Source organism: Alosa pseudoharengus, unplaced genomic scaffold, assembly GCF_046254945.1.
Source record: "Alosa pseudoharengus isolate Yale_2024_CS ecotype anadromous, Long Island Sound unplaced genomic scaffold, YU_APseudo_1.1 YU_APseudo_1.1_scf_5, whole genome shotgun sequence".
Taxonomy (NCBI): domain Eukaryota; kingdom Metazoa; phylum Chordata; class Actinopteri; order Clupeiformes; family Clupeidae; genus Alosa; species Alosa pseudoharengus.
In genome coordinates this window covers 2,170,796-2,196,892 of record NW_027468837.1, presented here as the reverse complement: position 1 = coordinate 2,196,892, position 26,097 = coordinate 2,170,796, and the positions used below count along the sequence as shown (strand labels likewise).

Below are 26,097 nucleotides of genomic sequence, written 5' to 3'. Positions count from 1 at the left end.
ATCTTTTGGGCTCTTAGGAGTACTCTTCTGGAATAGATATCTTGTAGAGCAGGGAGTTGAGTTCTTATAGTACGTTCAGCTGAGCGCACTACTCTCTGCAGAGTACTACAATCTCTAACTGTGGAGTTCCCATACCAGGTGATGATGCTACCAGTTAGAACACTCTCAACCGCTGAAGTGTAGAAGGCCTTCATGATGGATGTAGAAACTTTGAATTTCCTTAGCTGACGAAGGAAGTAGAGTCGTTGTCTGGACTTCTTCAGAACATATTGAGTGTTAACAGTCCATGTTAAGTCTTCAGTAATGTGGACACCAAGGTATTTAAAACTTGTGACTCTCTCTACAGGTTGCTCGCTGATCATTAGTGGGGTGTAACTGTAGTTCTGCTGCTGCCTTCTGTAATCCACTACCATTTCCTTGGTTTTATTGATATTCAGTGTCAAGCTGTTAGATTGACACCACTGTGCCACCTCATCAACCTGATCCAAGTAGAGCTGTTCATTGCTGTTACTAATCAGGCCCAAGATCACTGTGTCATCTGCAAACTTGATGATGGAGGTATGACTACTGTTGGCTTTGCAGTCATGTGTGTAGATGTTGTACAGCAGTGGACTCAAAACACAGCCTTGGGGAGCACCAGTGCTGATGGTTAATGAGTCAGATGTCAGACCCCCCACTCTAATCACTTGTGAACGGTTGGTGAGGAAGTCAAATATCCAGTGACACAGGGTGGTGTTCAGTCCTAAGGCCTTCATCTTTGTGACCAAGGTGAGAGGTACTATCGTGTTGAATGCTGAACTAAAGTCATCCTCACATAATTCCCATTCCCCTCCTCCAGGTGAGTTAAGGTGGTGTGCATGAGGTTTGACATGGCATCCTCTGTAGACCTGTTGGCTCTGTAAGCAAATTGGAGGGGGTCGAAGGAGGCAGGGAGGGATGAGCAGATAATGTTTTTCACAAGCTTCTCAAAACACTTCATCACTGTAGACGTCAGGGCTACTGGGCGGTAGTCATTCAGGCATGATGGACTTTTGTTTTTCGGTACTGGAACAATAACAGACTGCTTAAGGCAAGTAGGAACTGTCTCTTGAGCCAATGATGTGTTAAAGATATAAGTGAACACAGGAGCTAACTGAGCAGCGCAGGATTTCAAAACCCTGTTAGAAATTCCATCCGGTCCAGTAGCTTTTCTACAATTAACCCTCCTAAAGGCATTGCTCACATCGACCTCAGAGACACGGAAAGGTGCATCCTCATTTGCTTCACATGATGCAGCTAGACCAATATAGTCTGTGTTTTTCATGTCAAAGCGAGCATAAAAAGCATTAAGTTCATCAGGGAGGGCTTTACTCACATTCATCATAGGAGGGGACTTTCTTTCAAAGCCAGTGATGGTTCGGAGTCCTTTCCACACTCGTGCTGGATCACCCTCCAAGAAATCAGCTTCAACTCTGTCTCTATAGCGCCGCTTAGCATCTTTAATAGCTCTACGTAAACTATAAGATGCTGCTTTGTAATCCGTCAATCCCCTGAAATAAGCCCAGCATTATAAGTCATGGTGCGTGTCTTTAATGCCGTTCTCACTTCTCTATCCACCCATGGCTTCTGGTTCGGGAAGCTTCGGATCTTTACAGTTGGGATGATGGAATCAGTTAGCATATTGATGTAACTCAATGATACTTCCGTAAACTCATTGATGTCAGCAGAGTTCGTCTTGAACATCTCCCAGTCAACGTTGCTAAGGGCGTCCTGTAGCCTGGCTTCCGATTGGTCAGTCCAGCGCTTGACCTCCTTCGTCACTGGGGGGTCCGTCCGACTTCTCTGTTTGTACATAGGCAGTAGGAAAACAGCGGCATGATCTGATTTTCCGAAAGCCGGTAGAGACTTACGCTTTGTAACTGTTCTTGAACCGTGTGTAGCAGTGATCCAGTGTGTTGTCACCACGTGTAGGGAAGTGAATGTGTTGAATAAATTCAGGCATGGCCCGGTTAAGATGTACTTGATTGAAATCACCGGCCACAATAAGCGCAGCTTCAGGGTGCGTGTGTTGTTGTCTATTTAACACTTCTTGCAATTCTGAAACCGCAGCATCTGTGTTGGCTTGTGGAGGAATGTAGACAGCGTTGAATATTACCGAAGTAAACTCACGGGGCAGGTAGAAGGGTCGACAGACGATCGCTAGATGTTCTAGATGAGGCGAGCAGGACTTTGAGAGAACGGTGACATTTCTAGGATCACACCACTTGCTGTTCGTCATGATGCAAACACCGCCACCTTTCGATTTTCCAGATTCCTCAGTCCTGTCAGAGCGAGCAGCAGAGAAAAACTCCACCGGAGTGATGGCACTGTCCGGTACAAGTTCAGTTAGCCATGTCTCAGTAAAGCATAGAATGTTACAGTCCCTGATGTCTCTTTGAAACTGTATCCTCGCTCTTAGTTCATCCATCTTGTTCACAAGAGACTGGACATTGGCTAGGAGAATGCTAGGCAGTGGAGGACTATGAGCTCTATTCCTCAATCTGTTACGGGCCCACTTTGAGCTGCATTCTGTGTTTGAAAGGTGCTATACAAATAAATCTTATTATTATTATCATAACCTTTTTTTCTCTAAGTGAAGCGACTAATTCTCCTCATATTTAACACAATAATAAAGAAAATAATAATAATAATAACAATAAATATAGCCGCAAGCGGCAATGGCGGGCCCGAGCACCTGCGGGCCGCAAGCCGTGACATGTCGGAATCCAACAAAGCACCGACGTGGTGCGTTTGTGAAATATTTGATGTGTGCTATTTGTTTTTGTATTTTATTTTCTGCCACATTTACTCGCTTGGCCAGGTGGGGGCGTAATGCAAGGCAGGCCCATTGGGTGTCATCATAATCATAATATATATTAACCTGAGAAATTTCAGACCATTCATTTTAAGCAAAGAACATTTCTGATACACTTTTTGGTTGGCCAGATGGTGGCGCTATGTTAGGCATTGAAATTACACATGTGAATATCATCACAATAATGATATCCAAAATGTGTGTAAACTTTCAGATCAATCACTTAAGGCATTGTCCATTTCTGGCACATTTCCTGCTTGACCAGGTGGTGGCGCTATGCCAGGCAGGCCCATTGGGTGTATGGATATCATCATAATCATAATATCTATTAGCCTGAGAAGTTTCAGACCATTTATTCAAAGCATAGAGCATTTCTGGCACATTTCCTGCTTGGCCAGAAGGTGGCGCTATGCTAGGCCTGTGAATTACGCATGTGAATATCATCACAATAATGATATCCAATATTTTATAAAGTTTCAGATCAATCACTTAAGGCATTGTCCATTTCTGGCACATTTCCTACTTGGCCAGGTGGTGGCGCTATGCCAGGCAGGCCCGTTGGGTGTCTGGATATCATCATAATCATGATATCTATTAAACTGAGAAGTTTCAGACCATTCATTCAATGCACTGTGATTTATGACACATTTCCTGTTTATGTGGTGAGATATTAAAATCATATCAAATATATTACATATCAAAAATCCCCTCACATTTTAACGTCAGCGACATCTTGGCATAATGTTTGCCAAATTTCAAATGAATCTGACAAACCGTCTAGGAGGAGTATGTTCAAATTGATCATATGGCATCAGTATAATTGTCATTCTTTCTGTTGCCAGTTGGTGGCGCTATGCCAAACATGCATTATGGGCATGTGAATATTATCATTAACATGGCCTTCAATGACCTGTGAAATTTAAAACATTTCAAGCCATGCATGGTGAATTATGACACATTTATTGTTTATGTGGAAGGGTATTAAAATTAATAATTTCGCCATTTCGTCAAATTACAACATATCAAAAAAAACCTTCACAATTTATAATCAGGAACATCTCGGCATCATGTATACCAACTTTGACATGAATCGGATCAACCGTCTAGGAGGAGTACGTTAAAATTTATCATGTCCACAACGCACAAAATCTCAATTACCTCACTTCCTGTGGGCGTGGCTAATGGCATGTTAATACAAAAGTTGTTTGTTTTTGGGAGTTACATACACCCACCAAATTTGGTGTGTGTATCTAAAACTATATGCCAACCACAAGTCACTGTGACGTAAGGGGGCGCTATGGAGTTCCTGGGCAACGCCCGGTGCCAAGCTTTTATCCCTGTCTATTCACTGTACCACTTGATGTGTGTGCTAAATTTCATGCGTTTTCGACTATGTTAACCACCTCAAAATATTTGCCAACCACGAGATCAGTCACCTAAGGAGGCGCTAGCGAGTCCCTGGGCCACGCCCGGGGTCAAGCTCTTGTACCTAACTGCGATGCATGACACCTGACGTGTGTGCCAAATTTCAAGAGGTTTCGACCATGTTAACCACCTCAAAAACAGGAAAGCAAAAAAGTGAAATAACAATAATAATAATAATAATCCTTACAAAAACAATAGGGCCTTGCGCCCTTCGGGTGCTCGGGCCCTAATAATAATCCTTACAAAAACAATAGGGCCTTGCGCCCTTCGGGTGCTCGGGCCCTAAATATAGCCGCAAGCGGCAATGAAGGGCCCGAGCACCTGCGGGCCGCAACCCGTGACATGTCGGAATCCAACAAAGCACCGACGTGGTGTGTTTGTGAAATGTACATATTTGATGCGTGGGCTATTTGCTTTTGTATTTTATTTTCTGCCACATTTACTCGCTTGGCCAGGTGGGGGCGTAATGCAAGGCAGGCCCATTTGGTGTCATCATAATCATAATATATATTAACCTGAGAAATTTCAGACCATTCATTTTAAGCAAAGAACATTTCTGATACACTTTTTGGTTGGCCAGATGGTGGCGCTATGTTAGGCATTGAAATTACACATGTGAATATCATCACAATAATGATATCCAAAATGTTTGTACACTTTCAGATCAATCACTTAAGGCATTGTCCATTTCTGGCACATTTCCTGCTTGACCAGGTGGTGGCGCTATGCCAGGCAGGCCCATTGGGTGTCTGGATATCATCATAATCATAATATCTATTAACCTGAGAAGTTTCAGACCATTTATTCAAAGCATAGAGCATTTCTGGCACATTTCCTGCTTGGCCAGAAGGTGGCGCTATGCTAGGCCTGTGAATTACGCATGTGAATATCATCACAATAATGATATCCAATATTTTATAAAGTTTCAGATCAATCACTTAAGGCATTTTCCATTTCTGGCACATTTCCTGCTTGGCCAGGTGGTGGCGCTATGCCAGGCAGGCCCATTTGGTGTCTGGATATCATCATAATCATGATATCTATTAACCTGAGAAGTTTCAGACCACTCATTCAATGCACTGTGATTTATGACACATTTCCTGTTTATGTGGTGAGATATTAAAATCATATCAAATATATTACAACATTCAAAAATACCTTCACAATTTAACATCAGCGACATCTTGGCATAATGTTTGACAAAATTTCAAATGAATCTGACAAACCGTCTAGGAGGAGTATGTTCAAATTGATCATATGACATCAGTATAATTGTCATTCTTTCTGTTGCCAGTTGGTGGCGCTATGCCAAACATGCATTATGGGCATGTGAATATTATCATTAACATGGTCTTCCATGACCTGTGAAATTTAAAACATTTCAAGCCATGCATGGTTAATTATGACACATTTATTGTTTATGTGGAAGGGTATTAAAATTAATAATTTCGCCATTTTGTCAAATTACAACATATCAAAAAAATGCTTCACAATTTATCATCAGGAACATCTCGGCGTCATGTATACCAACTTTGACATGAATTGGATCAACCGTCTAGGAGGAGTACGTTAAAATTGATCATGTCCACAACGCACAAAATCTCAATTACCTCACTTCCTGTGGGCGTGGCTAATGGCATGTTAATACAAAAGTTGTTTGTTTTTGGGAGTTACATACACCTACCAAATTTGGTGTGTGTATCTAAAACTATATGCCAACCACAAGTCACAGTGACATAAGGGGGCGCTATGGAGTTCCTGGGCCAAGCCCAGTGCCAAGGCTTTTCCCCTGTGTATTCATGGTACCTCTTGACGTGTGTGCCAAATTTCATGCGTTTTCACCGATGGGAAGAACGTCTTCTGGCATCACAATTCATCACATTTTAGTCCGCACAAAATCCCAAATACCTCACTTCCTGTTGGGCGTGGCTAATGCATTGTACATACGAAAGTTGTTCATCTTGGGGAGATACACACACCTACCGAATTTAATGCCGCTAGCTGAAAGTATGTGCCAACCACTGCCTCAATCACCTAAGGGGGCGCTACTGAGTCCCTGGGCCACGCCCAGGGCCAAGCTCTTGTACCTAACTGCTTTGCGTGACACCTGATATGTGTGCCAAATTTCAAGAGTTTTCGACCATGTTAACCACCTCAAAAAAGGAAAACGCTCTGAGACAAAGTTAATATAATAATAATAATAATAATCCTTACAAAAACAATAGGGCCTTGCGCCCTTCGGTGCTCGGGCCCTAATAATAATAATAATAATAATAATCCTTACAAAAACAATAGGGCCTTGCGCCCTTCGGTGCTCGGGCCCTAATAATCCTTACAAAAACAATAGGGCCTTGCGCCCTTCGGTGCTCGGGCCCTAAGAATAGTGAAAAAAAAAAAAATAATCCTTACAAAAACAATAGGGCCTTGCGCCCTTCGGTGCTCGGGCCCTAATAATAATAATCCTTACAAAAACAATAGGGCCTTTCACCCTTCGGTGCTCGGCCCTAATAATAATAATAAATATAACCGCAAGCAGTGATTTAACGGGGTCCGAGCAAAATGAACATGAGGTAGCATAGCTTTTTAGCTTACATACGCTTTGATTTTTTGGGCCCAATTTTTTGGGCCCAAAAAACGTGATTGGATTTCGGTTATCGGATTTCAATTACCGGATTTCGGCAATCGGATTTCAAATCTTGAAAATGGGTTGTTCAAAGGGAAACAAGGATCCTGGAATTGGATTAGATCACATAATCTATTCTTGGTTTTGATCTGGATAAAACCTTTTTGTTGTTAAAAACTTTTGAGTTGGATTGGAATAAATTTGATCCATAAAATTATGATTACCCTGTGCTGTAACATTCTAGTGTGCTTACCTCCACAACCCAACAGTATTCTAACAGTGCTCTACTCTAGTGTGGTAATCTCCACAACCCAATAGTATTCTAACAATAATCTATTCTAGTGTGCTAATCTCTACAACCCAATATTATTCTAACAATACTCTATTCTACAGGACTATGCATTTGTCGTGGATAAGATGGAGGGTAGGCAGTGTTTCCCACAGAATTTAATTGTATTTGTGGTGGTAGGTGATGGGGGGTGGGGGTGGGTTCTGTGTTGGAGTCAATAAGATGAACAGCTTATACAGTCATACTTGCCTTGCACGACAAGTCCTGACTAGTAGCTGTAACGTTATAGTGTGCTAACCTCCACAACCCAACAGCATTCTAACAGTATTCTATTCTAGTATGCTAACCTCCACAACCCAACTGAAGGAACTGTAGGGGGCGATGTGGGTTGAGGTAGAGTGAGTGTGTGGCGAGCAGGCAGAGCCTCGGTCAGAAGGCTCAATGGTATGGAGTGATGACACAGAGATGGCAGGTTTCGGTGCAACACAAGTGAACTTTATTTGAGTTTCAATTCATCTGTTCTTTTGTTCTTTACTTGTATGTGTGCTGCATCAAAGAGGAAACAAACAGAAAATGGAGTAATCAGTGAAATGGGGTAAATCAGTATAGATCCCAACTCACAACAATAAACTGAAATCATATGGCTATATAAGATACAACTAAACAATACTTGACATCCCAAGTCAACCAACATCATCTAATCATCTCTCACATGGGACTCCAACACACCAAACCAACAAACAAAGACCTTAACTTTACACATGATGGCAGAGCTACTCTACAAACTGATAAACATCACAAAAGTCATAGTGAGGGTCATTAAAGTGATGACTTATGTTAACTCAAAGACGCACACAAAGCAGGACACACTGGAGTGCTGGGTTGAGATGAACAAAAGAGTGAACTGAGGGGGCGAGCAAACAATTTATCCTGGTCTGAGCCCCTGCTCCGGAGCTACAGGGTTTTCCAGACGGTAAACTGGGCGTGGTACATTCGAAAATGAGAAACAATATAATAAAAATAATTATATATATATATAAAAACTTAGGGAGTCTTTTCACCAACGGGGGGTGGGTTCTGTGTTGGAGTCAATAAGATAAACAGCCTATAATTATACAGTTATACTTGCCTTGCACTACAGTAAAAGTCCATATTGACAGGTAGCTGTAATGTTATAGTGTGCTAACCTCCACAACCCAACAACATTATATTCTAGTATGCTAACCTCCACAACCCAACAGCATTCGAACACTAACGCTTCAAGTGGGATTTGAACTCTCAACCTAAGGATCACCAGTACAAGGCATTATCCTACTGAGCCACTGTCAATCCTACATGTTGGCCAGTCACATGAACACAAAATGTGTAAACACACAACAAGAAAAACTCCAAGCATACATTTGACAATAAAATGAAGGGCTTTCCTAAAAGAGTACACCTGAAGACTTTTTGAAATTCTGGGGCAATTAGACATTAGTAGAGATGAACACTAATGGATAGACGTAATGATTAAGGAAAAATAGTAAACAATGAAGTTCCCCTAAATGTCATAGAGTGTCTGCATTCTGATTCTTGGCAACTGATGAGTGTGAATGTTGATTGCCTGATGTCAGTACAAGGCATTTTCCCACTGAGCCACTGACAATCATACACACTGGGCAGTGAGATTCACATGGTGAAAATGTTAGTTGGTAAACACACAAGAAAAACTCCAAGCATACATTTGACAATAAAATGAAGGGCTTTCCTGAAAGAGTACACCTGAAAACTTTTTGAAATTCTGGGGCAATTAGACATTTGTAGAGAAGAACACTAATGGATGAAATATAAATATGATAGAGTTAATGATGAAGGAAAAATAGTAAACAAAGAAGTTCCCCTAAATGCCATAGACCAGGGGTGGGCAACTAATTTCCCCAAGGGGCCACATGACGAACTAGGACTGTTGAGGAGGGCCGGACCCAAAATACCGAACTTAAGTCTGAACTCAATTCTGTTCAATTCTATTCTGTTCTTGTATAACATTAAGTAAATCATATGGTTTTGTTTACTACTCGTAAGAACAGATGAAAATGTGACAAAGGAAAAACAGCAATATTTAATCTATGTCCAGTAGGCTATTTAATCCTCATTCTCGAAAATGATGTTTTGACATTGAATTTTTTTTTTTCAGTTTTCAAAGACTGATATAAAAAAGTACTACAATATCTATATAATTAGGCTAGGTTATGAAAATGTGAAGGAGTCAGTACAACCATAACCCTGTGCCACCATTTCCCATTTCATCAACACTCAGCAATATTTCATCATTAAATCATTGCCATCATTAAATTAACTCTTTGCAGAATTAGACTGAAAATGTGGAGCAGACTGTAGGCTGTCATTAGTTAATCAACATGCACAAAGAAAACTATTTTTAAAATGTAGGCTATGTTTTTGCTTTAACTTTATGTACAAAACTGTGATTGGTCAACTCGCCCTGTGTGTTGAGCCGGCTGCTTCAAGCAACCTGTGGGTAGTAGCATCATACTAGTTCGCTAACATAAGCTTTGCAAATAAACTCAGACATATTTTGGTTACAATGACGGGGTTATCCGATTGTAAACTGTCTCTGCCAGTAACGTTTTGAAATTAACACTTCGTATCGCCAACGAGCAGCAGTAGGAGTTCGACATTCTAACAACCTTTGCGGTGGTGAGCGATGCAGACACAAGAGACACAAAACTTTGAAAGGTTTACACCGACGTAAAGGCAACTGCATTGTGTCGACGCAGAAGCATAAATTCTATTCACCAGCACATCAGTGGGGGTGTTTACGTCGTCGTATGCATCCACGCACAAATTTATGGGCGTACAAATAGCAGTCGCTTTCAAAATAAAAGCAACGATATTGATTTGCGTGCATTATCTCTATGCTAGGCTCTTGACTATTGTTTTTTCACAGACCTTACGCAGGCCGGTCAGGGAAAGCCCACGGGCCGGATGTTGCCCATGTCTCTCGGCATTCTGATTCTTGGCAACTAATGAGTGTGAATGTTGATTGCCTGATGTCATTCAGGTGCTGTTCAAAGGTGTGAATCTTCAATAACCAATAGCATGTGCAGCTTAACCCTAAAGCTTTAACGGGGATTCGAACTTCGAACGGGGAGTTACTGTTTAGGCTGCAGTATGACTTTTACAGAATTTTGGCGAAAAATGAACGGTACAGAAACAATAGGGGTCCTGCAGCTACGCTGCTCGGACCCCTAATAATACATTTTGAGGCTAACGCAGCAAGTTGTTGCGGTAGTATAGGCTCTGCTGACAAATGGTTAGGCCCCGTTGATGTGGACTCTAAAGCCCATTTCACAGCAAAGTGGTGAGACGAAACCATTGCAGAAAGGAGTTGCAGCGGTGTGAATTAAATGTTGCACGTCGTTGCCAGTTGTTGCAAGCCATCGCAAAACATTCACCATGTCTAGTCGCAGTTGCAAGGTTTTAGAATGCTGCAGCAAGTTGCTGGTTTATAGAATGTTGCAGCTCATCTCGTTGCGAATCTTCAGTGTTGGGAGGGTTACTTTCAAAACGTATTCCGTTACAGAATACATGCCCAAAAATGTAATCTGTAACGTATTCCGTTACGTTACTCAATCTGAGTAACGTATTCTGAATACTTAGATTACTCCTGCATTGAATTGCATTTTATAAGTGTAGGCTTAGGCCTACTAAACAGGAACAAGAATAATTCTTCAGAGGCTGCACCATATAATTCATTTTAAAATGTAAATGTAGATCTAATTAGAAAAAATAATAATCCATAAAGCTATTTTAAGTTAGAATAAAAAACATAGAATGCAGTGCCTATTTTAGAGATTGGTTTTATTGTAGGTCTGAACTAGGCTTTGCTTAGGCCTATTACTTAGCAAACTGTGTAACCGATTGGCCGAAGTAGCCTGAGCTATTAAAGTGGAAATGAAGCAGTCAAATAAAACAGATGTCTATAGCACTAGTTAAATATTTAAATATACCTTAAATACAAATAAAGTCAGAAATATGACCCGTTATTCAGAATAAAGCACAAACAAGTTGCATTAATTTCAGCTGTGCACCGCCATCTTTGTTTTCAGAAAATGATGACATCACAAGAATGGTTGGTACAACATTCTATGCTGTTTACATAGCGGCTTTTACTGTCTACCAGCGACTGTCATAGCCTCACAGTTAGCTTACTGCCTCAACAAAATGGATATGGACGAATGGGATAGACCCACCAATGAGGACAGGCATCCAATTGCCTATGCTTTTGAGCCAGTAAGTGCAGTGGGAGTTTTAGTGCCCCCAGAGCCTGACTATGGAGGAGAAATAGATGATCGAGAGAGAGAGGTGTATCTGAGCGCACAGAAAACAATCGGTGGTGCTTATGTGGGGGTTGTGTCCCTATGTTCACTGACATGGCACACATGGAGAGTGTCTGCTGCCAGGAAATGAACCTGGGACATCTCATCCAAAATAACAGATATATCACGTCCAATCCTACGTACCAAATGCTGTCATTAAAGCGAGACGTTGGAGGTTGCAATGCGGTCGCTGAGGGACATCCGAGCCGAAACACTGGAACGCCCAATAAACAGCAGTTAACCAACTAACACACTCTTGATAGGTTGTGCAGAGGGGGTAGGCTAGGGGACTACACTGATCACCTGAGACTACACTAATTTTTACACCCATACTCAGTTGTTCTGCAATGTATTATCATGGTAGAAGCTGCGATACAGTACTAGCATAGCATAACATAACAAGCACATACTGTAACTAGCATGAACCCTAAAATCTATGGTTGCTACAACCGGCACATCCGTGCATTTATTTACTTAAATTGAACAGCATGTTATTTTATGTTAGCTTACATAAACAAATAAAACTCAGACGCCTTACAGTCCATAAACAACGTCTACCCACAAAACCATGCCTGTCACAATCACAGACCTAGGCTACTGCAGAGTACTAGCCTAGAAGCTACACAAGTCAGACGTAGGCTAGCGTACCCACAACAGGTTCTCACCAGGTTCGCAAGTCTCTGTAAATAGTTTCCACTACTACTTGAGTGAAACAAATGCAATCATTGATACTAATCAATCACAAAAAGAAACCTCTTACTCACACATGAGAAGTTCGCTCCCCCGAGTTTATTCACCAATTCATCAACGATGCAACTGCATTTTCAGGTCGCGGTAATCCACAAGTTGTGCGAGAACATCCAAACACATTGCGACTGAAGTTAAATCTAATTAAGTACTGTCTCTGATAGGCCTACGGGCTACATTACAGCGGCCCTTGTTCTTGTACAAACACAAAAACAAACATAAACAGAATTTGCGTAGGCATATTGAAATAATGTGAACGTCCGCTAATGGATAAAACATCCACGAACAAACGCTAACCATTCTGATGACGTAGCGCCTGCATTTTTAAAACATGTCCGCGCCCCAGTGGCGAAAGTCGTTATTGACATGTCATTTTCCAGTGAAACTACTTGAATTTCAGGTTTAAAGGGACACCAGGCAACGTTTTCGTGTTAATTACTCATCTTCGTAAGTCCGTATATGGTTAAATGACTCATTACAGGGCGAATGAAGACTCTCTCGCCCGCCCCTACTGCCTGTAGGAAGAATATCCCACTTGCAAGTTCAGTGTATCGTACCCGGCGATAGAAGCAGTTTCAGTTTCCATCCTGCATCCACAGCACAGAGGGAGGCTAACGAAACGCTAGCGATTGTTGCAAATGTGTGTATAATGGCAGAGCCGGCGAACAAGCAGCGAAAACCCTTGACAGAAGATGCAAAGAAAAGGAAAAGAGCTTCAGACCGAGCGAGGGGGAGTTTCGTAGAGAAAAAGCATCAGGCTTGCCTGGTGTCCCTTTAATGAAAATCCATGTATCTTCAAAAATGAAAAAGCAACCAAAAAATGGTCACAGTTCTCACTGCTTCATTTCCACTTTAATACTTGGGAAAATATCCTTTGAACAGACATCAGAAACAACGATCAGTGAGGAACAGAAGTTACCTCCACTTACTTTACTTCTAATTTGCTGTGCAAACAGTCATTTCAGGGTCTCCGATGACGCGTCCATAATGCACGCTGGCTGCGTTTTGAGGCTAGTGCAAGGCGGCGGGGCTTGGATTTAAACATGTAAACAATTTCATCATAGATTGCTTTCAGGAGCTTCTGGGAAATGGAGTTGCTTTAATTTATTTAGAGAGTGAACAAACTTATGAAACAGAAGTATTGTCATGTAATCCATTGATTTCAACAATGTAACTGTATTCTAAATACCAACTATTTAACTTGTAACTGTATCGGAATACAGTTACTCATAATTTGTATTCTGAATACGTAACGCCGGTAGGCCTACATGTATTCCGTTACTCCCCAACACTGCGAATCTTTGGTGTGAATTGAGCGGTTAGCCTTAGTATGTTCTTAGTATTTGTTGTGATTATATGAATTTATATACAGACGTTTAAGGAACACAATGTAACTGAACAATCTTGATGTAAGGTTATTATTATGTAGTATGGATCAAAATAGAGAGTTTATAGACTCCTAATTCACTGTGTTGAATATATGACTTATAGTGACAGAACAATAACATATTATACAAGACAATGTATTAGAAATCTGTTCTATTTTGATCCATACTACGTATTAATAACTTTAGATTAAGACCAACTAGTTGTTTATTCAGGATTTACGAAGAATAATTCACCTATTGAGTAAGAATAAGAAGTTGTTGAATAAAGACCTAATAAATGTGTAATGACACTTAATACAGGCCTGACACATTATTAGTTATGTATTAATGGCTAAAATGTGTTTGCTAAAATGAAGTGTTACCAAAATGATTCTATTAAAGGAGAAATCTGGGACCAATTAAGAGATACACTAGAACATTGCATATACACTACTTTTTTTCTTTATGCTCATCTCTCGATTTGTGTTTGTCTTCCAGTCCCCCCCAAAAGGAGCTACTATTCCATATAGACCAAGCCCAACACCTGGAGTGCTTCTTGCTGGAAATCAGGTACACGGATTTACCCAGGTTTGTCCATGTTAGTGATTGTAATGTATCTATGCTCTACATACATTGCATTCACTATCACATTCCCACACTCTCAATTCCCACACTCTCAAGCAATGAACAGAGTAACGTTAGGGGTCCTATTCTTGTATTCATAAAAATCAAAGAGATGATACAAGAGAACTGTTTGGGGACAGGGGTACGATTTACAGGATGTTATTGTATTATATAATGTTACTGGATATACATTATATTGTATTTTTAATGTCTTTATTCATTATGCATACCTACCTACCTTTCAAGGTACAACTAAATGTGCTCTTATGATCCAATAAACACTAAACTAAAAAAAAAAAAGATTAATGCAAATGAATCACCTCCTCCATTTTCTCTGAGCTAGCATGTGAGTTCTGTGAAACTTAAATCATGTTTTTAACTGTACCAGATTTACCAGGCTCCCACCTGTACCGGTACACAGTGATAAAGCACACATATACAGGTGCATCTCAAATATATAAATATTTTTGAAAAGTTTCAAAGTTTAATTTGTTTTAAAATGTGAATCTTTCATATATCCTAGATGCATTACACATAAAGTGAAATATTTTAAGCGCTTTTCATTTTAATCTTCATGATTACGCTTACAACTCATGTAAATCAAAAGAAATTAACTAATCTGACTAACTAGTTAATTTATGCACTCAATACTTTTTGGGCTCCTTTTGCAAATAGATTCTCTATGGGGCTCAGGTCAGGCAAGTTGGCTGGTCAATCAAGCACAGTAATACCATGGTGAGCAAACCAGTTACTAGTAGTTTGGACACTGTGGGCAGGTGCCAAGTCCTGCTGGAAAAGGAAATTGGCATCTCCATAAAGCTTGCCAGCAGATGGAAGCATGACGTGCTCTAACATTCCCTGGTAAACGGCTGCATTGACTCTGGACTTGATATAACACAGTTGACCAACATCAGCAGATAACTTGGTACCCCAAATCATAACTGACTGCGGAAACTTCACACTGGACTTCAAGCAATTTAGAGTATGTGCCTCTCCACTCTTCCTCCAGACTCTTGGGACCTTGATTGGCCTTGATTTCCAAATGAAATGCAAAATTTATTTTCATCTGAAAAGAGGACATTGGACCACTGAGCAATGGTCCAGTTCTTTTTATCCTTAGCCCAGGCAAGATGCTTCTAACACTGTCTCTGGTTCAGGAGTAGCTTGATACTAGGAATGTAACACTTGTATCTCATTTCCTGGACATGTCTGTGTGTAGTAGCTCTTGGTGCACTGACTCCAGCCTCAGTTCCCCCAAGTTCTTGTATCTGCTTTGCATGGCAATCCTCTCAAAGCTGTGGTCATCCCTGTTGCTTGTGCACCTTTTCCTACTACAATTTACCCTTCCTGTCAACATTCCATTAACATGTTTTGATACAACACTCTGTGAACAGCCTGCCCTTTCAGCAATGACCTTCTGCTTGTGGAGGGTGTCAATGAGTGTCTTCTGGACAACTGTCAAGTCTTTCCCGTGCTTGTGGTAGTGTTTACTGAACCAAACTGAGAGATTAAAGGCTCAGGAAACCGACAATTCTGTATAGTCTCTTCATTCTAATATTTTGAGATTCTGATTACTGACTGACTGATTGATTACTGACAGAAAAAAATGAACTTTTCCCAAAAAATTCAAATTTTTTGATATGCACCTGTAAATCTTCTGTGTGTGAAAGTCAGGTCCCTATGCATATGAATATTGTTGCATAAAGCTGTTCTATCAAGTGGCTTGTCCATAACCTGACTCCGCCAGATGGATTTGCTCCGCATATCCATCTGGGAACTTTTCATTGAAGAACTTTTGGGAAGGGGCGGACATACTGGTTAGCTGATTGGATAAACCATCTGTCTATCACCACCTTTGTTGGTTATCGACGGGCCAAATCAACCAATTAGATGAACAAAGTAGGCCTATTCTTCTAATGCCGTTTAACATACAATTAAGTTAGGTAACGTGACAAACGTTAAGATGTTTTAACTTACCATTTATGAACCTAATCAACGACAATTCCCATCAAGTTTTCACGGTAGGCCCTACACTTCTGAAGATAGTATATTCCTCCATTATGAACTGGAATCAGCCGTGGAGGATGTCTGTGTCGTTCATTCCTCCCAGCTGCATGGCTGAGACTCATAGCTTCACAGTTTACCCAGGAATACTTTCTAATTTGAATAAAACTTGCGCGATAGCTATGCTCATCTCTGTGGATGCCGTCATGTTGTTCGTTGCGTCACACCTCAACCCGCCTCAAAGCCAACGCTGATTGGACGTTCGTTTGGTGAACTGCTCCAAATTTTCTTTAACGGAAAGTATCCAGACTGATCTGCGAGTGAAACCCTGAAGCTCGCAAGATCAGGATGGTCTCACGAGGCTAGCTTGTCCATGCAGTATTTCAGAATCAGTGTAGTTGCGTATTTGAAAGGCCATGTATGCATATTTGGTACGATGATGCAATAGTTATAATATTATTAGTGACACAGTGGCACAGTCTGCTGACAGTAATTCCTGTCTCTTCTCTCCTTTCAAGGTGTTTGAAAGCTCTGAATTTGGGTCACATCCTCTTTTATCAGTCACTCAAGGGGGTCTGGATCTGCAACAAGTGAGTATATAGTTAGTAATTTGAAGAAAAACATTTGTCACTGTAAGGCATCTCGCAGGCATCACTCTATTCGGTTGTTAAATCTGATGTCACGGGCCCAACAAAAAACAAACAAAAACAAAAATCTGAAGGTGTCTGCCATATGTGGCATTGTGATTTAATCTTAAACAATGCTCATTTTCCATCCCTGTGCGGTCTCTTACCATTAAAGACGTTAAATTAAAATATAGGCTAGGCCTACTACGGGATGTAGACCTGAACCTACCCTACACTCATGGAAGCAGCATGACTGCACTTCACCACCACACGACTAGGCTATGTGAGCAAACCGCATACGATCGATTTGACAGCACTCGCAAGTCTGAAGAAGTCACCTTACTTTGATGTGAGTGTTTTGTCCATAGATATACATATGGTTTTGTCTATCTCTTAAAAAGTCTTAAAAAGTCTTAAGTACACCTTTCAGTTTTTAAGGCCTAAAAAAGTCTTAAATTGTCTGGGATGTTTTGAATTTTTGAAAGGGAGGTATTACATTTGCGTATGGGACCGCCAGCGAGTGCAAGAGAGTGAGTGAAATGTCTCCATTCGGTTTTTCGTGTATTCAAAACGCAATTGTATAAGTGACTATAAGGCTACTGGAGGAAGTGTAGTGGTTGCAAAGTGAAGATGTTTTTCACGGGTGTGGTTAAAGGTGTGAAAACGGTAATAATATGTACAAATATCCCTGACGTTTTCGTGGTGTAGCTGAGGACTGAGAGATACGCAGGTAGCCTACGTGAGTGGTAGAATGAGCGGGAGAAAGAGTTGGTAAGCCAGTTAGCGATAGGGTGGCCATACGTTTGAATTTAGGCAGGACATAGCCTATGGATTTTAAAAGCCCTGTCCGGCGCTGCCTTAAAGGAATACGCCACCCCTAGGTGAAAATGGGTCTCTCCCCGCAGTCCCTAGAGTTGGATGAGTGAGCCAAAGCGTTTTATAGCCGACCCAGCCATTGTCCTAATCTAGAAACGGCCCGGTTAGCTTTAGCTTAGCGTAGTCGCTGTAATCCGGCGCTGCCAGCTAGCATGTCGTTGCAAAAGTGAATCAAATAACTCAAGATTTTTTATAATTATTTCTCGTAACCTGTACATTCACATCGAGTACAAATATCAATGCAAATTAACACGAAGGGATTTACTAGACCAATTTAGATTTGGAACTATTTTCAGGCATAGCACCGGCAAAGCACCGCTGCCAGGCGCAAAGACATCACGCAGCATCTGAAAACCCTCAACTTCACGCAATACACCAGTGTTAGTATTTTGAAGTTAGTTTCACCGAAGGACTTTGGTTTCACATCTACTGGGGAAAAATGGCTACTTGCTGTGTGAAGGGCTGCGGTAACAAGCAGAGGACACGAACATAATGTTTCACAGAATTCCAAACCCAGTGGAACGAAGAAATCTTTGGCTTGCTGCCCTCGGCATTCCTGCAACAACTCCAGTGGATAAAATCAATCAGTATCGTGTTTGCGAGGAGCATTTCAAACCGGAGGACTACAAAGAGAAAATGCAGTAGCCCTATGCTACGAGAAAAATGCTGTTACATCTGAAGGATACGGCCGTCCCATCCATTTTCAGTACAGAGGCAGAACAGTGTTCATCATCCATGCCTGTAAGTATAATTTCTATCCTTCTTTAGGTTATACGTTGCTAACGTTATAACTGAAACAGTCTGACTCACATTGTCGCTTCCAGTTTTATTGTATAACTTCATTAGCCTGCCGTTTCACCCTATTGACAATATGACGACTTTACCTTTTACCGTTACCTGTCAGTCGGCATGGGTTGGCACACTCCACACTCACACCACCTGTTCGTGTTTGCTCTCGTTCGCTCATCCGACTCGCCTTGACCAGTCGCAACGTCCTCTCTTCCCAGATCCAAAGCTCGCAACTTCTCTTCAGTGAACTCAGGTTCGAAAAGGTAGGGTCTTGGATCTTGGTAGTCGAAGTCATCATCTTCGTCTATCGTGTAATCTTCCATATTCATCGGCATTAGAACTCTTAGAGAAAGCCCACCTGTCAGTGTCAGCCTAGTAGCAGAGAACTTGGTAGTCATGCTGGTGTATTGCCGGAAGTTGAGGGTTTACAGATGCTGCGTGATGTCTTTGCGCCTGGCAGCGGTGCTTTGCCGGTGCTATGCCCGAAAATAGTTCCAAATCTAAATTGGTCTAGTAAATCCCTTCGTGTTAATTTGCATTGATATTTGTACTCGATGTGAATGTACAGGTTACGAGAAATAATTATAAAAAATCTTGAGTTATTTGATTCACTTTTGCAACGACATGCTAGCTGGCAGCGCCGGATTACAGCGACTACGCTAAGCTAAAGCTAACCGGGCCGTTTCTAGATTAGGACAATGGCTGGGTCGGCTATAAAACGCTTTGGCTCACTCATCCAACTCTAGGGACTGCGGGGAGAGACCCAATTTCACCTAGGGGTGGCGTATTCCTTTAAGCCGGACGCTCATTTGTCCTTTTTGGAGTTGCGCTGGGCATCATGGTTTCACAAACTATGGACACGAAGACTGCTGGTCAAATTATGCGCAGTGCTTCTGTCACTCGTCTGATAATTTGCTGTGAAGGAAGGAACCACGGACTGACAGAAAAAGAAAACAAACGTTTTCGCAATCAGGAGGAAATACTACATGTTAAGTTGATCTGTTTGCATCTTTCCACCGTGTGTTGCTGGCCTAGCCTAGGGAAGAAAATATCTGTATAAGTTATAATACCTGTAATATCTGTCAGCAGCTTGCTTGCCAGCCTTTCCCAGTAGGCCTACTCCGCAAAAGTTGTGAAATATAGCTGCATTTGTTTTTGGTGTGGCTACTGGCTACATAAAAAAAAAAAAAAAAAACGTGTGTTCATAATAGGCTACGTGCGTGTATGAGATGAAACCAGCAGTTTTCAGCAGGATCCGAGGAGGAGCTGTCTCTTAATTAATTTAAAACAAGTCAATGGTTTTACAATGTTTTAGTCAAGCTTTGGTTGGTTTAGATACAACTGGTATGCAAAATGTAAAGTCGTGGATTAACTCTTTCCCGACAGGGCCAAAATAGGCCAAAAATTACTCCTTTGATATTTCATTCTGCTGTGGGTGACCTAAGCATATCTCAAAGAAACCATATATTTTCTCTTGAAGCCAGATAGTTAGGCTACACAAATATATGTTTGACATGACAATTATGTATTATTTATATATGCTAATTAGCATCAATTAGCATACAATTTGCATATTCCGGGCACATTTTTTGAGTTTGTGAAGCTCTACAGCTTCAACAAAGCATGTTATAAAAAAAAGTGAAATAGCAGAAAGTTGCATTTACCTGTTGGCTAAATAAATACCAAGTTTGGTAGCAATTGGGTGAAAGGAACTTTAAATAACTAATTTTGAAAATATGTATACAGACGAGCCTAAATAACCATTATATAGTTTTATTATCAAAATTAGTTGCAATATCACATTTGTATCAAAAAAATAACTTACAATTTCATCTCATACATATTATTTTGGTTAATAATCATGTTTTTTTTTTTGGTCAATGTGTAATAATCATGTTAACACAGTTTAGACTGTTAAAACAGATGAACAGTTAAAATGACCCAACAGAGTCAGTGTTGCTGAAAATGACCCAACAGATTCAGATACCTCCCACACGGAGTTACACTACAGATTTGGCCCCTACCCTCTCACACCACACAGTTTCATATCACTAGACAACATGGGCGTATGTACTTTTAAAAACAGCTGAACAGTATGTCATTACTACCACTGAACCTCGGTCGATTGTCATTACTCGCCATATTGAAATATCGCGATCAGCGCTTGACAACCAATCACAAAATATAAAATCTAACCAATAGCAAAAATTCAACACATATCCAAGGAAAACCCATTTATTTGATTGGCTTAGACACTCATTGACATACAAAGACGTTTTTGCGGGGTTTCAGTGAAGAAAAATGATACTTTTATTCATTTCCGTCATCAGTACATACATACTGATTTCTCTATGGGCTGTCGGGAAAGAGTTAATTTTATTTGTGTTGCGCATATGGGACAATAGATGCACATAAACTAGACTGCATTTCCGGCGGGAACTGCGAAAGTGTGCTTGCCCTGGTCCGGTCAGCAACGTGAGCGGACAGTGGCATACGCTATGCTGAACCTGGCTTGATCCAGGCATTGTAACAGTGCCTTTCAATGTTGGAGCAGTGGCAATATCTCAAAAGCTCTAGGAGAGGGCTATTCAACTATTGGCTTGCGGGTTGAATGCGATTCGTTGGATTTTACCTTTGGCTTGCCTTCGAATTTAGCTTCTATGACTGAGATCAAATCAATAAAATAAAATGACAGCAGTGATTGGCTGCAAAAAATAAATAATGTCACGCGTCTTGCGCCTCTCAAACTGGGCTATCAGGTAACCTACAGAGGAATTGAAATTATGAAATATGACCAAGGCATTAAAAAGCTGCTTGTTTGTCAGGATACTTTTTCACTGATTTATTTTAAAAAAATATGAGCTATGAGTGTGAATGTTATATATTCCATCCCACAAATTATGTTTTACTGGTTTATTTGACAAATAATCTATATAGATTTGCTCTATAAAGACCTTATGTCTGTTTGGGATTGTTTTGTGAGCCTGGGGTTGTTTTGAGAGCCTATGTAGCCTATCTCAGAATAAAGGAATACTTCATATTAATCTAAACCACCGTCTGTAAATCAACTGTATACTACTGTCTACACTGCACTATATTTCTTGACCTGTCTCTGTATGTTTCATCACCTTTCTATACTTTGCCCACTGGCGCCTTAATGCAGGGGCTTACCTGGGCTTTAGCCCAGGGGCCTCGACCAATGAGGGGCCTCCTAATAATAATAATGATAATCAATAATAATAAACGGCGTGTCCGTATTCGCTGCGTCATTATACTCTGGAGCTAGCCTAAATAATTGAGCACATCGTACTGCTCTTACATCCATGCAGAGGCCCCCTTTGTCTTCTCCAATTCTAAAGTGTAACAAAATGTAACAAAACGTAATAAATTCCAACGGGTGTAGATGAGCTAGAGGAGAGGCTGAAACTGACTGACAAACTTATCATACAAACTCTGGAGATAACGTGGGTAGGATTGAAGCAACGATAAACAAATGACGTGGATTCCTGTAACTGTCCATGAAAACAGAAGGCATAGCAGGTAAATATCGTAGCAAATAGCCTGGAAATGAAACGGCTTTAAAAACATGTATTTCACTTGTGTCATTGGAGTGAACGCAGAACATGGGCTGTGGCGCAAAGACATGAATTAGTGATCTGCATCTCCGTTCACCAACAGCTTGTGCTAACCCATTCGCACATATAATAGTCTATGTTACGTTGTCTCCCTTGTTAACGTGAGATATGTCTCCATGTAGTGTAGTGATAATGCATAAGGTAGCCATGTTCACGTCACATGAGCCAGCTTGTTATAGGCTAAAAGTATTTCTGTCCCTCCCAAACTGCGTTAAACTGGTGTGTTAAGTAGACAGCATTAAAAAAAAAACTCCTGGGGAACCCCCCGACACGACAAACACGCACTTTTGAAAAGCTTTTAAACGTCCATATGTGTAGCCTACCCATCTTAACTTAGCCTACAACATGTGTTGTAAAAGTTCAACGCTTATTTTTGTGCAGTAGGCTAGCCTTTTTGATAAGCGATGTCATGGGTAGGCTGACGTGATTCGAGGGCATTCTGTTCCTGTTTATGTAAAGGTTTTACATAGGCTGAATAATAGGCTACACTGCATATTATTAACCAAAAGCGCACGCTATGTGTCGGGTCAGATCGCGGGCCGGGTATCATTTAATCATAATTAATATTTGCGGTTGGGGGGGGGGCTTAAAAAACATATAGCCCAGGGGCCTCGGGTGGTATTAAGGCGCCCCTGACTTTGCCTCACATTGCAACACAGCTCAGATCTTTGGTTGCTATGAAGGCCAGTCGTTCTAAATGGATGGTTGCTATGGCCAAAGGCCAGTTCTATCTCTGCCGTTGTCAAGCGGGCATATCGTAGAATTCTGATTAACCTTATCTTATTTAAAACATCTCTATTTTACTTAGCCCACTTCCATACAGTGGGTCCCATTAAGAAGTGGCCACTTCATTCACGCTTACCGTGATTCACACAGCAGCATTATTAAATTAATCTGTCACCATACGCCTATGCCTACGTTTGCAAAGAAAACATTTTAATTTGAAAATTTACATTTCATGTACATGTTGACAATGAGTAGGCTAGTTTTGGTTGTTGGTGGTGTTATTGCATCCCTTAGTTATGCCTACAATGCAAGTTCCCTTAAACTGTAACAGAAGTAGGTACTACTTTTAGGGTTAAAGTGCTTCGTGTTATTAACAGCCTGCAGGCCATGGTAATCTAATATTACTGCATTAACATCAACTCGCATGGAATTATGGGAACACTCAATGCGCTCAATGCGCTTCTTCAACCCTCTGCTGAAACTGCAAGCGTTGCTTGCTTAAAAACTCGCACTGCGCAGAAACAAAACTTAATGTAGCCTAACTTATTTAACCGTGCAGAAACCAAATAAAATCATTCATATGCATACAATCCCCAATATGCGTGAATTAGGCCATTAGAAGAAGGCCATCTTACGAGCCTTTCGTTGAATCGTTAACGATGTTCCCAATATTTAATGCTCTTGCTCTCGTATTTTCAATGGACAGGATAGCTAACCCACTGAGCCTCTCCTGCCCCATGCTGCTCCTTAATAAGTTTGAGTTTGGAAAAAGATCGCTCAGCTGTTGCCACAGTCACAGGCAATGTCAGAAACAACATGAGAGCAGTACACACTTACCCGAATGTGGATGTTACACTGTCATAATCTACCACCAGCATTTTGGCAAGTTGAAAAATAGATGACTTCTGTGAAATCTCTTTAAAGCAAGACCTGAATGAGAGGAGTTGTGTTGGGAATGTCGGTGCAATGTCCCTGCTATAATGGTCTGACAAACGTCTTGCCTTTTCAAGCAGTTCATTCCTGCGAGTTGAAGGGTCATAGGACGTAAAGACTCAAACACATGACAAGTTTCCCGCATACTTGCAAATCGTTGGGAAAGCTGACTGATTATGATGTCCAGAGTTGCATTAAATACCTGCACTTTGAAGAATTTCTCTGCATCGGTTAAGCGCTCATCTATCGATAGTTCGCTTCACTCTCCGTGCTCTAACATTTTCAAATGTACTCTGAACCCCCAATTAATTTGTGAGCGTCTGCGCTGTAGCCTTGGCCTGGTCAAAGGCACGCCGGTAGTCAGAAAGGACCTGTACAGAATTTTCCAGCAATTGCATTGCGGGGGTAGCGACGGGCCCCGGGAGGTTTCCCATGATAAATTACATAATATTTGCACCTTCCTTACTTGTGAAGCTCACACGTATTCAGTGAAATGTAATACAACGTTGCCAACCTAGCGTTAGGCTATTTAACATTAAAGTGACATTGCTTGCTTATTCTTTCGTCAACTCCATGCTTTTAGAAAAACAATCTTTTTATCATAGTTCCCTCTTCAATGAGCGATTACCAGCTCGTTTTTGTAACAGAGATAGCTGTTTATTGTCCCTAGGTTTACAGAAACACCTATTCATATTAATACGTAGCCTATGGAGTGCTGCCAACCACTGTTCATTACGGCCCAGAATGCCTTGCATGTCTTTACAACAAAACAACCCAGTAAAACCTAATTTCCCGTAAACATATGAATTTGCATACTTGTAACATTTTTAATAATACTCTCCCATCATGATATTTAACAATAAGGAACATTTTTATTTGAATACCGTCAATGTGAAAACAACTTTATTATGTAAGCTATATATAGCTAGTGTTCTCCTTGCTATTTCAGTTCGTAAGTCCATACTATCCCATGGCAGAGCAAGGATTTCATGATTGGGCAAGGTTGCCTGGAGACATTGTGGCTACCCAGAGACATTGAGCATACTTGGAAGGCGTTGTGATAGAAGGTGAATGGTGCAAAGGTGAATGGTGAGAGTTACCAAATACCTGTGGGTGGTTTGCCAAATGATGGAAACTTTTGGAATATTTCTTTTTTTTTTTTTAGCTTATGCAGCCTCACACTGGAGTCCCCAGTTCATATACAAAATTTGGTATCGATATGTGACAGTGTTCCTGAGATATGGACGACTTCCTGTTTCGGAGCTTCGTCGCCGATTTCGTTTGGCTGTGACGGGCAAACGCTTTCGAAATTCAAAAATCCTTCTAGTAACTTTTGTGAGGCTTGGTCCAATGATAATGTACGTCAAGTTTCGTGGCGTTCGGACCAAATTTGTGACCTGTGAAAATTTAGTTTCGCTTTCTATTCAATCCAATATGGCGGACGAACGACACGCCCACTTGACGTCATCTTCTTGAGCAAGTTACACCGTTACTGCCCGGACGTTTTAAAGTTGGAACGGTGTCTCTGTCTCAAAGGGCCTAGGCACAGGAGCTGGAAAAAAATTAGGGAGACAGGAATAATAATATTAACTAGAATTGCGGTTCCGAGGAACTGCAAGAGTGGGTTTGATCTGGGGCACGGAACTCGGCCTCATCCAAGGATTCCAACGGTACCTCATTTATGAAAATCGGGCACACGGATCAAAAGTTATCTGCATTAACGCAACATCCAATAAGCTAAAACGCATAAATATAGTGGTTGCTATGCTGGTTGCTAGGGCAATCATGCTGGTTGCTATGGTGGTCACTAGGTTAGAAGGCCAGGCCTCCTGAGAGGCCTGAAGGGTCAGTTCTGAGGTTGTTGGCTGCTGGAACCGAAAAATGGACTGCCTTTTCTTAAAAGACAATGTGACTGAATGTGACTGAAGTGCGGGCAAAGTTTGCACAGAAATGTACGATTTTTCCCACCCTCATCGACCTTGTCCTAAAACTTGTTTAAATGATCACACGACGCCTCCTTGCTGCTTTGTCGGCTACATCAGCCTTTCTCAAACTTCTTTGACCTGAGGCCCAGTCAAGGCATACTTTGGGGTCATAGGGCCCACCTACATGAACCCACCCCTCCTCCCACCCCCCCATCAAATTGTAACGATATCACAATTATTATTATTATTTTTATACTATATTGCCTACATGCACTTCAAAACAGTCAATGTTTAAAGTG

At 41.1% G+C, this 26,097-nt stretch overlaps 1 protein-coding gene across 2 annotated transcripts in view; it reads left to right on the top strand.

The window, feature by feature from the left end:
• Positions 1 to 26,097, top strand: part of pcbp4 (poly(rC) binding protein 4) — a 227,472-nt gene that overhangs the window by 143,896 nt on the left and 57,479 nt on the right. Inside the window, exons 8-9 of one of the 2 annotated variants that reach the window (XM_076267921.1) lie at positions 14,159 to 14,230; positions 16,807 to 16,878. In XM_076267921.1, the coding sequence (XP_076124036.1) occupies positions 14,159 to 14,230; positions 16,807 to 16,878 (144 nt within the window). Of the gene's footprint in view, positions 1 to 14,158; positions 14,249 to 16,806; positions 16,879 to 26,097 lie in introns of both variants that reach the window. The other variant, XM_076267920.1, reaches the window with a different exon arrangement.